At 37.7% G+C, this 13,069-nt stretch overlaps 1 protein-coding gene across 4 annotated transcripts in view; it reads right to left on the bottom strand.

The window, feature by feature from the left end:
- Positions 1 to 2,225: 2,225 nt before the first annotated feature.
- The window catches only part of ADNP2 (ADNP homeobox 2), a 56,392-nt gene continuing 45,548 nt past the window's right edge, over positions 2,226 to 13,069 (bottom strand). For all 4 annotated transcript variants that reach the window (XM_027852465.1, XM_027852464.1, XM_027852463.1 and 1 more), the window contains exons 3-4: positions 11,472 to 11,561; positions 2,226 to 5,592 (exon numbers count right to left, since the gene is read on the bottom strand). In XM_027852465.1, the coding sequence (XP_027708266.1) occupies positions 2,569 to 5,592; positions 11,472 to 11,561 (3,114 nt within the window). In that variant the 3' untranslated portion in view covers positions 2,226 to 2,568. The remainder of the gene's footprint in view (positions 5,593 to 11,471; positions 11,562 to 13,069) is intronic.

Here is a 13,069-nt window from a genome sequence, read left to right as displayed (position 1 = left end):
CAGGTTATACTTGCATAATCACACAAAACACTTCCATTGTAGTCATGCTGTGGAAAACTATTTCCCTTCATTCTACCCCACCGCCCATTTATTCTATTTTGTCTTTTGACCCTGTCCCTTTTCAGAAGTGTTTGCTTCTGATTACCCCCTCCCCCAATCTGCCTTCCCCTCTATCATTCGCCTTGCTCTCTTATCCCCTTCCCCATTTTCCAGGAAATCTTTTACATTTATAAGAGGTGCTGGATAATTATTTCACTGAGCAACTCTCACCAAATGATTAGTTTAAAAACTAGTCAAAATGTGTTATCTACTAACCAGCAACCAAAATTTCATAAGAGATTCACCGTCACAGGTTATAACAGATAACATTATGCTTTACCAAGACAAATTAGTTTGACCCTGGAATGGGAGATGCTGTCAAGGGCCCCCAATTCTCTAAAGGGCTGACTATAATCTGTCCCACACTGATTCAAGAAGAGATCACTCTTGTTCCCAACCACAGGAATGACAAATGCATATCTTACTTGCTACTTGATGTTTTCTATATAATACCTAGTTTCTAGATCATAAGATGCTGTCAATAACTATCCCTGTTAGTTTGTTCTATGGTTCTAATTAGCTAATATGATGGATTATACAACTGCCTTTAGATTGCTTACTTCCTTTTCTTTTTTTTTTTTTAGTGAGGCAATCAGGGTTAAGTGACTTGCCCAAGGTCACACAGCTAGGACATGTCAAGTGTTTGGTCTGAGGCTGAATTTGAACTCAGGTCCTCCTGACTTTAGGGCCAGTGCTCTATCCACTGTGCCGCCTAGCTGCCCCAGCTTACTTCCTTTTCACAATGGCTATTTAATACCACATAAAAACTATATCAAATCATACATCAAGGTCATGATACTTTACAATTTAAAAAATGAAAAACATTTCTTTATTTTCAATAGGAAAATATGGAGCTTTAATTCAAAATAGACATTTTGAAAACAATTTATAAAAAAATTTTAAATGGGAAAAGTTCAGCAAGCTTTTTCTTGGAAGTTTACAATAGGAGAGTACATTAAGAATCACAATCCAATTACACAATTGCTTCAAAAGACGCAGTGTAAAGTTGCATGCAGTATTATCCCAAAAATATTATGTAGAAAGTTCCATTGAATAATAGGACCCAAGCTTTCCACAGAGCATTTCAACGCTTCCATCATATGGGTTTTAAGCTCTATTCTTTTAATAAGGAGCAACAACAAGAAACAAGATGTGTTTTCTTCCCCACCCCACCCCGCTACCCCCGCCCAGATTTTGAACAATACAAGAGACTCAATGACTAGACTGGCTACTCTGTTACTGGATCCAGCTGATTTAAGTGATTTTTAGATTTGTCAAAGATTCTAGCTGATATCCAAAGATCTCCATTTATAGCCAAAGTGTAAGAGAATAAAGAACATATAATTAAGCATCAGTACAATGACATACTATAAACCAAACAGTTGTATCCTTCCATTTTTTCACTGTGAAGGAAATTCCATCACTCTGGTAAATTTTAATATACTAGCTGCTGATCGATGTCCATTAGGCCTAGTTTAATTCTACTAGATGCACTGAAAATCTAATGTAGTCAGCATGTTCCCACTACACTGAACTGGATATTAATTAGTAACCACCAAGTGGTAAAACATCTATATTCCTATTTCCTTATCTTGAAAAAAATTTCCCTGTCCCTGTGTGGGCAGTTTCTGAGCAAATTACGGGGGCAGGGAAAACTCTTCAGATATTCCAAATTTCTCACTGATTAAAAGGCACTAAGAAGGTATTGCCTTATCTCTCTGCATGGAAAGTAATGTCAAAAAAGGAAAACCTGTACTGAAATGTATTTCTACTATCTAGAGAAGAGTACTTCATTTTGGGTAATAATGATGCTTTTAATATATCAACTATATACCACATACCAAATTTTGGATTTGGGGATATATTTCATGAATGAAACTTTCTGATTTCTGTAAAATATAAAAGAAAATAGCACATTCAAAAAACTGTAAATCAGCCACAGTACAAGCAAGTATTTTACAAAGGAGAAATTAGCCAAAGTTAATGCAGCACATCATCACAGTGCCACATGCATCACTGGATTTTTACTTACCACCACTTGTACTCCTGTCTCTTAAGAAAAAGTTTGCTGTACCATTCACCACTGAGAGAACACTAGCTACTGGGATGATGCAAAAATGGGGAAAAAAAAAACAGAAGAAAACAAAAACAATGTGGTTTTGGTTTCTAAGTATCTTAACACTACTGGGTAAACAAGCATGTATAAAACATAAGAGATTTAATTTACATGTAATTGGAAAAACAGAATGACCTCCACAAAACAAGAACTATTCATACCATGTGCCCAGAAATAACTAGAGCAGTGTACGACCATTGTAATTCATGAGGTCATTACACTGGAACTGAAAATCTAAGTGTCCCCCGCAAAAAAAAAAAACAAAAAAACAAAAAAACTCACTAAATTAAAAACTAGCCTTTTGATTGCTTCCTATTTGTGATTTCTTAAATAGCTTTTTTTTTTTACAAGGTTTATGTTTCATACTCAAAGTGTAATCTGTGCTTAACATTTTTCAGTTCTGACATATCAAAGCCCAAAAGCACAGAAGGTTTGTAATTTTTTATTGCTCTTAGGCATGTATATCTTCTCTTTCCAAAAAATGATGCAACATCAATTTTCCACACCCAGAGAAGAGATGATAATAGTTCTATCTCTCTTTTGCTAGGATATGGTCTCTTATGGAAATAATCTTTAAGGAACTGCTTTTTCTCTTCATATGAACGGTCTTCATACTTCTGGGGATTTAGTGCTAGAATATGAAGAGCATCATCATTTATTAGTGGACCTTCAGTCCTGCTTTCATTCTTTTGTTTTTTAGAAGGCACATTCACTGCTTTTTCAGAAACAGAAGTGATGTCATTATCTATGATAAGAGATTCTTCTTTATCCCTTTGGTCCTCTGCCCCAGAATAAAGATCAGGAAGTTTTCTTTTGACAGGAAAAACAGAATCATGTATCTCCCCATTCACTAGTGGAAGTTCTTTTTCACTGAGATCAGGCTGTATCTGAAGATCTGAACTACTAACTTTGGGAGCACTCCTGCATCTTAACAAATGTACAGTAATTGCAGTCATTGTCATTTTTCCAGTATATACCCCACAGCAATGGATGCATTTGAAAGCAGGAGACTTTAAAAATGTATGTACAGTTGGCATGACATGATGTCTTTCCTTTAAATGTATTTCATATGTTTCTGTGGTCACAAACATACCAAGGCAAAAAGGACAGGTACTGACTTGCTTTCCAGGATTGCTGTGGTCCTCAAGAGTCTGTGGCCTCACTTTAATATAGATTGGTACAAGTGTCTTGGAGTACATTCCAGCTAGTATTGCCAAATAGACTTCCCTTTCTCCAAGTTCTTCCTTTGGCAACATGGTAATAAAATCAATATGAGGAAATATTAAGTCACCATTAGCATCAGTATCTAACTGGAAACCTCTGTTACCATAATCCACAGATAATCTCTTCTTTCCAAGGTGAACAGTCCTATTATGATCTGAAAGACTTTTAATATTGTGGAAAGTACATGGACAGAATAAGCACCCCAAACCATGCATTAATAAATGATGCATAAGTTCTTCCTCTGATATGAAACATTTACAAGAGAGACAGCGAAGAGTTTTCTCTTTCATCCATCTTAAAAATGGTGCACATGCTGCAAGTTTTTCAGGCTCAAATTTTTCATTTGATCTTGATCCACCATGTTTATGAGCCACTTCCATGTGCACCTGGTAGACATTAGATGGAAAGAGTTCATTGCAAACTGGGCAGGTTTTCCACTGTTTAGCTTGTTTGAGATTGAAAGCCTGGCTTATTTCTAGAGTAGATGAAGATGCCTGGACAATCATATTTTGAGAAGTGCTTACCACTACTGGAGGAGAGGGTGCACCAGCTGGGGAATGAGATATCTGTGTAGCTGCACTAGACTGCATGAGCTGAATCGGCATCTGTGGTGGTGTAACATTTGCCACACCACCAGGTGGTACAGGTAATGTAACTGAAACTGGTGCTAGGGTATATGTAGGTATCCCATTAACTTGTTTTCCTGTTGGTATTAGCTGTCTAAGGATAGAGCCTGCAGTTAGGAAAGTGGCATTTTGGGAGATACTTTGTCTGACTGGCTGATTTACAGGTAGAACACCTGGCGTAACTGGTTGATTAAGGTGGAGTACTCCAGGTCTCACTGCCTGGCCAACAGGAAGAACTCCTGACATAACAGACTGATTGAGCTGAAGAACCCCTGATGGTACCGTCTGGCCCACAGGCAGAACACCTGATGGGACTGCTTGGCCCACAGGGAGTACTCCTGATGAAACCGTCTGGCCCATAGAGATCATCCCTGGTGGAACTGCTTGGATGACACCTGATGCAACAGGCTGATTAACAGGAAGCACATTAGGAGCAATGGGTCTATTTATAGGAAGAACTCCAGGTCCAACAGGTCTATTTATGGGTCCAACAGGTTGATTAAGGGGCAAAAGTCCTGGGTGAATGGTTTGGTTTATAGGGAGAACCCCTGCTCCAACAGACTTATTGACAGATCCAACTGGTTGGTTTAAGGGAAGAACCGTAGGACTCACAGGATGATTAAGTGGGAGGCCATGAGAAACAAAGACAGGCCGAGGAACAGATGCCTGAAGAGTAATATTATTCTGGCCCACTGGCAAAGGACTAGATACAAGTGTTACGTGTGATTGGGCAGCAGCAGGGGCATTATGGGTAAGAGTCCCAGAGGCACTTGAGGCCACAGTTACTGCCTGTGACTGTACCAGAGTTTGGTTTTGATTATTCTGTGGCAAGGCAAGCTGAATGCAAGTGGAAGCAGTGGCTGCTAGTGCTGGAGCACTGTTGCTAGTTAAAGGAGACATGGCCATATTTGCAGAAAGTTTAGGAGCAATGTGCATTTGCTTCAGAAGCCCTGTTTTCTTAATATGTTCTGAAATCACAGATCTGAGCCTATTTTCCAGATCTCTGTGTGTATCTGATGTCAAAATATGATACATTAAAGCATCCAGGCTGCTGGCCCCTATGTTACATTTTTTACAATAGTACCTATCCAAGGATGGAATCGTACTGGCAAGTGAAGTGTTGTCATTTTTTACTTGCTCAGTAATTTCATCAGTTCTCATACCAAAGTAGGAGGTAATCAAGTAATTAAAATGTGCTATTAGTACATGCTTCTTCATGCTGTAGTACAAAGTGTTTGTAAAGTGACATTTTAAGCATGTGAAGTTTATCACATCACTCCTGGATGGTTTAGATTCACCCAAAATATTCATAGTGTAATTCTGCATTTTCCGATGAGAAGAATGAAACATCCGAAAGTGTTTTTCCACAACTTTGGGCTGAGAGGCAAAAACACATTTTGAGCAAGGAACCACCAGCTCTTGGTCAATTTCATCTTCATGGTAACGATGCAAATGATTTTTCAATGAAGAAAGTAGCTTTGTTGAATACTTGCACAGGCTGCAACAGTATGGCTTTGTTCGATATCTCTATTTAAAAAAAAAGGTAAAATGCTTTCAGTTACATTAAGAGTGAGAAAGCTGTTAAAATGACCAGAACTAACTGTTATAACCATAAATGCAAAGTCCCTCAAAGAAGCTACTTCTGTAGTTAGAGCTTTAGAAGAAATTTTGAAAATATTTCACAAGACAGGTTTTTTTTTTCTTTCCAGATAAACTGTATCTATCCTGCATTTGATACCTACACTATATTAACTACTATTGAAGACAAATAATTACAGCTTTTACATCCAGTTCTTTTAATTACAGTGTTACTCCACAAAGCTCTACTCCAATGTCTCATCATGGCAGAGGTGACTCTGGGCTCTCAAAAGTCCATGTCAGCAGAACATAATCTCTGACAGGTTCTACCATGCTCAACAGTAAAATACGGTCTTCTTTCCTAGGACTACAAGCTAAGTACAGAGAAGCTTAACAATAGCTGAGTACTTTGCAAGCCATGAAAAAATGAAAAATACAAAATGACCCTGTATGATGCATTTCTTTTTCTGCTAGCGACTGTGAAAGAGTGGTGGAAAAGGGCAGAAGAAATGAAGAATTACACTATCTAGAAGACCATATATAAATATTAACTTAGTTTTTTTGTACTATAAATGCAAGATCCTTGTCCAATGATCAATGAGCAGATATATATATATCAAATTATATCAATCATGATATCCTCACTATCAATGAAAACAGAAGAAAAAATGTCAGAAAAATATATAACCAGAAAAAATACCATTCATGTAGCAAGAGTAAACAGGCAACTAACAAATGATGTGTTCTGCTTATACATACAGTTCATGGACAGAACACAAGGAAGGTCATTTTACTTCAAATTTAAACTGCTTCCATTATAATTTATTCAGTCTTTGATACAATAACAAATCCCCTCTGCAATTTTAAGATGCATAAATAAAAGCATCATGACCAAAATGAATTTCATTCTCCTTTGGCAAAAAGATTTTAAGAAGAATACACTGGAACCCTTCTAGAGAATGATGACTAGGATGGTAAGGGGAATGGGAAAAAAAAAAGTAGAGATGAAACAAAAGCATTCCAGTATATGAAAAGCTGTTACATGAAGAGCTAAATGAAAGCAATGAAACCAAGGAAATAAGAGTGAAGACTTTCAGTTTTGTCCCAGAATCTCCACTAACGGACCTGGAACATAACAAGCATTTAATAAAGATTTGTTGAACTGAATCAAGGAAGAGTTCTGCTAAAGAAGTTAAGTGACTTGCCGATGGTAACACTGCTAGTTAAGTGTCTGACACCATATCTGAATTCAGCTCTTCCTGACTTTGGACCCAGAGCTCTGTCAACAGCACCACCTACCTGCCTCAAAGAATGAAACAATTCCCACTCTCAAGGAACTTACAATGTAATGAGGAAACAAGTACATATATGACTCTATATAAAATATAAAGAGAATAAGAAAGGCATTAGTAACTGGGGGATTAGGAAAGGTTTTATGTAGAAGGTGATACTTGGTGTGTGTCTTGAAGGGACAAAGGGATTCTGAGAAGTGGAAGTGAGCAAAGAGTATATTTCGGCATAGCAAATAGCTTGTGCAAAGTGCCAAAGAAATGGGAGATGGAGTGTTGTGTGTGAGAAATTGAGGGGCCAGTTTGGTTAGACTGTAGAATACAGGAAGGATGATAATAAACAAAACAAAACCATAAAACTAAACTTTAATATGCTAGGTATAACAATGGAGAGCGCTGGATTTGGAATTCAGGAAGCCCTAAGTTCAAATCCTGCCTCAGACACTTATTAGGTCTGCTTTTGCTTGACCTTTGCTAAGTTACTTAAACCTCCTCTGTTCCTTATTTGTAAATTGGGGATAGTAGCACTACCTCCCACGGTTATTGTGAGGATCAAATGAGATGACATGCAACAAGCTTTGCAAACAATAAAGCATTATAAAAATGCAAACTATTATTTATCTTATATTTTTGGAAGAGAGAAATCAGTTGTCTTGGACATGTTTCATTTAAGATGTCTCTGGAATATAATTTAAAATGTCCAATGGAGGACTGAGGGTGAAAGGAGAATGGAAATACAGTATGTGTGTATATATATGTGTGTGTGTGTGTATATATACACACACACACACACACACACACACACACACAGATAGATAAACATACAGATAGACACACATACACAGTAGATATGGGTGTCATTTGCATTGAGATGATATTTAAACCTATGGGAGCTGAGATGACCATGAGAGTGTAAAGAGAAAATATAAGAGGCCAGGACAAAGTATTAGGAATATATTCACTTAAAGGACGTAACATGGATAATGAAACAGCAAAGGAGACTGGGTAGCTGTCAGAAAAGTAGGAAAAGAACCAAGAGAGACTGGTATCATGAAACATCAGAGGGCAGTGTGGTTAACCCTGTCAATGTAACAGAGAAATCAAATAGGATGAAGGCTGAGAAAAGACCATTAGAATTGGCTAACAATGGGGCAGCTAGGTGGTGCAGTGGATAGAGCACCAGCCCTGGATTCAGGAGGACCTGAGTTCAAATATAGCCTCAGACATATAACACTTACTAGCTGTGTGACCCTAGGCAAGTCACTTAACCCCATTGCCTAGCCCCCCCCCCAAAAAAAGAATTGGCAAACAAGAGAATGTTGGTAGATTTGGAGAGAGGAGTTTCAGTTAAGTGATATTTGAAAGCCAGATTGCAACAGTTGAGAAATGAAAGAAAGGAAGTGGGAGCAAAGAGTATAGATAGCTTTTCTAGTACAGATGAGAAAGGGAGCAGAGAATAGGATTATAACTTGAAGGTAATGTTCCCCTCAAACGGCTGATGATGAGAAAGACTTAAGACTACATGAAGAAAGTAGGGAGTCAGTAATTGGGGAGAAGTTGAATATCACAGAAAGGTTAAATGAGTGTGGGAGCAAGCTTCTGGAGAATAGAGAAAGGGATGGGACTGGCTTCAATAAAGAGTAGGATCCCCCTCATCATTAAAGGGAAGGGAGGAAAGAATAAGAGATGACATCGAGGATTTCTGAGATGAAGGGAAGAGTCAAAGAGGTAGCTCAAAGGTAAGAGATTGGGTCTTCAGGAAAAGGTTAAGGGAGGGCACAGGTTTGAAATATATTCTGAGGGAAGCAAAAAGGGGAATCAATCAAAAGAATTACCTTCCTGCAATAATGGCCCAGCTGAAGTTGTTTAATATGAATTTATAGTGTACTTCCATGTGACTTCCCACAGCAACGTAGGAGTAGGAACAGAAGATAACGGTGGGATTAATTCAGGGCTGGGGTTTAGCATGGGTTAAGCATTGATAGCACAAGGGGGCAAGGGATTCAATAGTTAAGTTTAGGACTGAAGTTGGGAAAGGAAGAAAGTGAAGAGGAAAAATAAATAAATAGCTTGGACAAAGTGCTGAGTAGAAGGACTGAAGGTAACAATGAAAAGTGACAGGTTTAAAGGGGGTAAGACAATGAGAAGGATGGAATGATAGCACTTATGGTAAAAGGGGAATGTCAAAATTTTTGATTAACGAATTAGAATATATATGGGTAATGGTGAGATCTAGGGTTTGACTATGCCTAGGTGAAGAAGGTAATATGATTTAAGTAGATTAAGGAACTCAGAGATTAAGGAGTTGGAGGGAATATATCAACATGGATATTAAGTTCCCTAGTGCAGGGAGAAGAGAAGACCATAATGAGCCAGTTATTGAACTACTTAAGATAGGAGGGAAAATGACCTGGGTAGTATTAGAAATCAACTGATATGAGCTGAGAAGTAGATTTTGATAGAGGAAATTTCAAGGGAGAAGAGGTTGTTGAAAAAAGGAAGCTAAAACTAAGTCTGGAAACAAAGAGCAGGGAGGAGACAGGTAGTATTCTAACTCTACCTCTAAGAACAGTGAATGTGTGTTTGTGGGGTGGGATGAGGAATAGAGGGACAGATAAATTACATTCAGTTCTTGTGAAGATGGGATGCAACATGGTCTAAGACAACTCAAGTAAATGGAGTAAAATCAAGGTCCAGAATGAAGCAATGTTTGTTCACCATGAAATAAATTCCATGGGGTTCAGTGGTTAGAGGTGGGAAGAGTTGGAGCAGAACAAAGGAAGGGTAGGGTTGAGGAAAATAGGGAGGGAAGAGTAAGTGACAGGGGTTTGGGATGGTCAGGAGTTGAGTAATACAGAGACTAGGAAACAAAGCTGATGGCAATCTGTTAACCATAAGGGCAGCAGCAATGGCAGATGAATAATAATACACTCTCCAAGGGATGTTGCCAGCAAAAGCTAAGAGCCAAGAGCCTTGGTTTTACCTCCTGCTCTTCCTTAGGACTCAACTTGGGGGAGGGAGGAGGGAGAAAGGAATGAAGGCTGGAAAATGGAGGAATAACATGGCCAAGATGATCTGATTAGTGAAAAACACAGTGGAACTTATTACCCTTACTTATTCTAAAAATGACATTGCAAACCTAGATTGCATTAGGTTTGTTTTGCCTGCCCCAACACACTTGAGTCACAAATAGACCTCTAGTAAAATTAGAATACCCATCTTTTCCAAGTGAAGTATTCGAGGGGTGGGGAACAAACAGCAGTGAGGAGCACTGCTGGCCTCCAGGCCACATGTGGCCTCTAGGTCCTCAAGTGCAGCCCTTTGACTGAATCCAAACTTCACAGAACAAATCCCCTTAATAAAAGAATTTGTTCTGTAAAACATGGGACTCAGTCAAAAGGCCCACACCCAAGGATCCAGAAGGCCACAAGTTAAACCACTTATATCCCTCATTTTAAAATTTCAGGATGCACTGCTATTTTTCCAGTGACTTTCATAACAAAACTTGAGCTACATTCCCAAAGAACAAAACATCAACTCCTTTTTAACTAAGGAAAGGGGTTAAGAGAGGGTCCAACCACATGGTGCACCAATAGAAAGTTTAATACTGTTAAAGAATTATAGTCCTTATCTAGTCACTATAACATAATTTTCCATTGCACTACTTTCCTAAGGTCTCTAAGAGATTACTTGCTTTCAATAAGGCAAAAAATTTTCTTTTGTAACAAGATAATTTGAATGTTTATTATCTCCAAAACTGCTATCCCTATCCATTTGCCTAGTATGTATTTACATTTTGCCACTATAAAACAATGAAGTCCAGCCTGAAATTTCTTAGGTTACAGAAGACTGACTTCCTTCACTTGATCAGTACTCAAAAATTTATATAGAACTACTATACAGTGCCTCTGGAGTTCCCAAAAGTCTTGGTGCAGTTCTAAGCTTTAATAGCTTAATATTAGGGGCAGCCAGGTGGCACAGTGGAAAAAGCTCCGGCCTTAAAGTCCGGAAGACCTGAGTTCAAATCCTGCCTCAGACACATGACACTTACTAGCTGTGTAATAAGCAAGTCACTTAACCCCAAATGCCTCATCAAAAGGAAAAAAAAAGTTTAATATTAAAAATAAAAGCATTAATAGCTTAAGATTTTTGGAACACTGTTTTGTGGGGACACACCATATTATCAAATGCCAAAAATATAATTTTTCTTTTCACTTTGGGAAAAACTTATTACCTCTTCATTTACCAATATTCATTCTGGATACATCAGGTATTCTTCAGAACTATGGATATATACTTATATCTAACTTTCTGTTTTAAAGGAAAATTTTAGGGGCAGCTAGGTGGCGCAGTTGTAGAGCACCGGCCCTGAAGTCAGGAGGACCTGGGTTCAAATCCAGCCTCAGACCAAACACTTTTCAGGTACTAGCTGTGTGACCTTGGGCAAGTCACTTAACCCTGATTGCCTCACTAAAAAAAAAAAAAAAAAGAAGAAAGAAAAAGAAAAGAAAATTTTAAACTCATCTGTCTAATACATACCTTTCTTTTTCCTGAAGATTCCCAAGGGGAAACATCTCCCCATGACGTACTGTAAAAATATTTCTCTCCAGGGTCATAACCTTTAAGGTCCTTTAAAATGGGAAAAGAAAAAAAGGTTAACTAAATTCAAAAACTGAAGAAATAAAATCATACAACTATCTCTGTTGTGATTATCCAAAAATGCGGCTTAAACCTAGGTCTGTAATACGAAGCACATGTATTTTATTCATATAGAGGCTTTCAACTCAGCCTTAAACACACGCACTTAAACACAATTTTTAAAAGTTTGAATATCTGGAACATTCAACCACATTGAAATAGAAAGTTGGGAGTTGGGAGGAAGGGGTATGAGAGTGTAGTAGATTCTAGAAACAGGTACAATGACAACAAATACCTGACTCCCTGTGAGTAGGGGAAGAGGAAGAAAACTATTAAGAAGCAAGGTGAAGAAGTGAAAAAGCTCAACTGTCTAGGGCTGCTTAGTGCAGAACAGTTCTACTTAACTCAAGAGCCCTTAAGAATGTCACACAAATTTATATTAAAAATGACCCTGAGTCATGAAAAAAAGGATAAAGAATATTCAGCACATTACTTAAAAACCGATAAAACACTGTAAAACCATTTCCAGCAAAAATGACTGAAATGAGTATATTTTTAAAACTAAGAGGACAGCCATAAAGGAATGGCTGAACTACAGCATATAAACGTAATGGAATACTATAGTACGGTAAGAAATGATGAAAGACACTGTGTTTCAGACAAACTTGGAAAGACCTATATGAACCCATGCAGAGTGAAATGAATAGGAGCAGAGCAGGAAAACAATTTATATTATAAAATCAACATTGTAAAAATGAATAATTTTTAAAGATTTGAAAAATTGATCACCACATCAACCATAATTGCAGATGAACAATATGGGAATTTGTTTTGCCTTGAATATAATTTCTTATTACAATTATATGGGTGACCACATTCCTGAATAATACAAACATTATTGTTATATGTTGTACTGAAAATAAGGCACAGTAGAAATAATGTTGGATCTGGAGTCAGATGACATGGGTTCAATTCAGACTCCACCAAGAACATTAATAGTATACCCCAGGGCACATCACTTCTTCTATCTGGGCTTCAGTTGTAAAATGAAATAACCTCATCCCATTCTACATCTACTTATATTGTGTGGTTTGAGGTTGTGTTGTGGTTTGTTCTTTGTTTTCAAAGAGGACCAAGGCATCAGAAAGATATGATGATTCTATAACTTGCAAGAGTATTGGATTTAAATGCGGGAGGGCTGTGCAAAGCACCAGTCTCACTTTCTCCTTCAGAAGCATCTGGGTCCAGTGGCCAGATATACATCAGGACAACTGGAACTTGTCCAGCATATCTACTTATATGTTTAATGAAACAAAGGAGCACATCAAATGTTTTTTAGACCAGAAGTTCTTAACCTTTTTTGTCTAATGGACCTCTTTGGCAGCCTACTGAAGCTAATGGATCCTTTAGAAAATGTTTTTCAATGTGTATGATTATAAAGAAAACCAATTATATTGAAATAGTTATCAAAAAAAAAATTTTTTTTTAAAAAACAAGTC

Source organism: Vombatus ursinus, unplaced genomic scaffold (assembly GCF_900497805.2).
Source record: "Vombatus ursinus unplaced genomic scaffold, bare-nosed wombat genome assembly UNPS02009573.1, whole genome shotgun sequence".
NCBI classification, from domain to species: domain Eukaryota; kingdom Metazoa; phylum Chordata; class Mammalia; order Diprotodontia; family Vombatidae; genus Vombatus; species Vombatus ursinus.
This window is presented reverse-complemented; position numbering and strand designations above follow the sequence as displayed.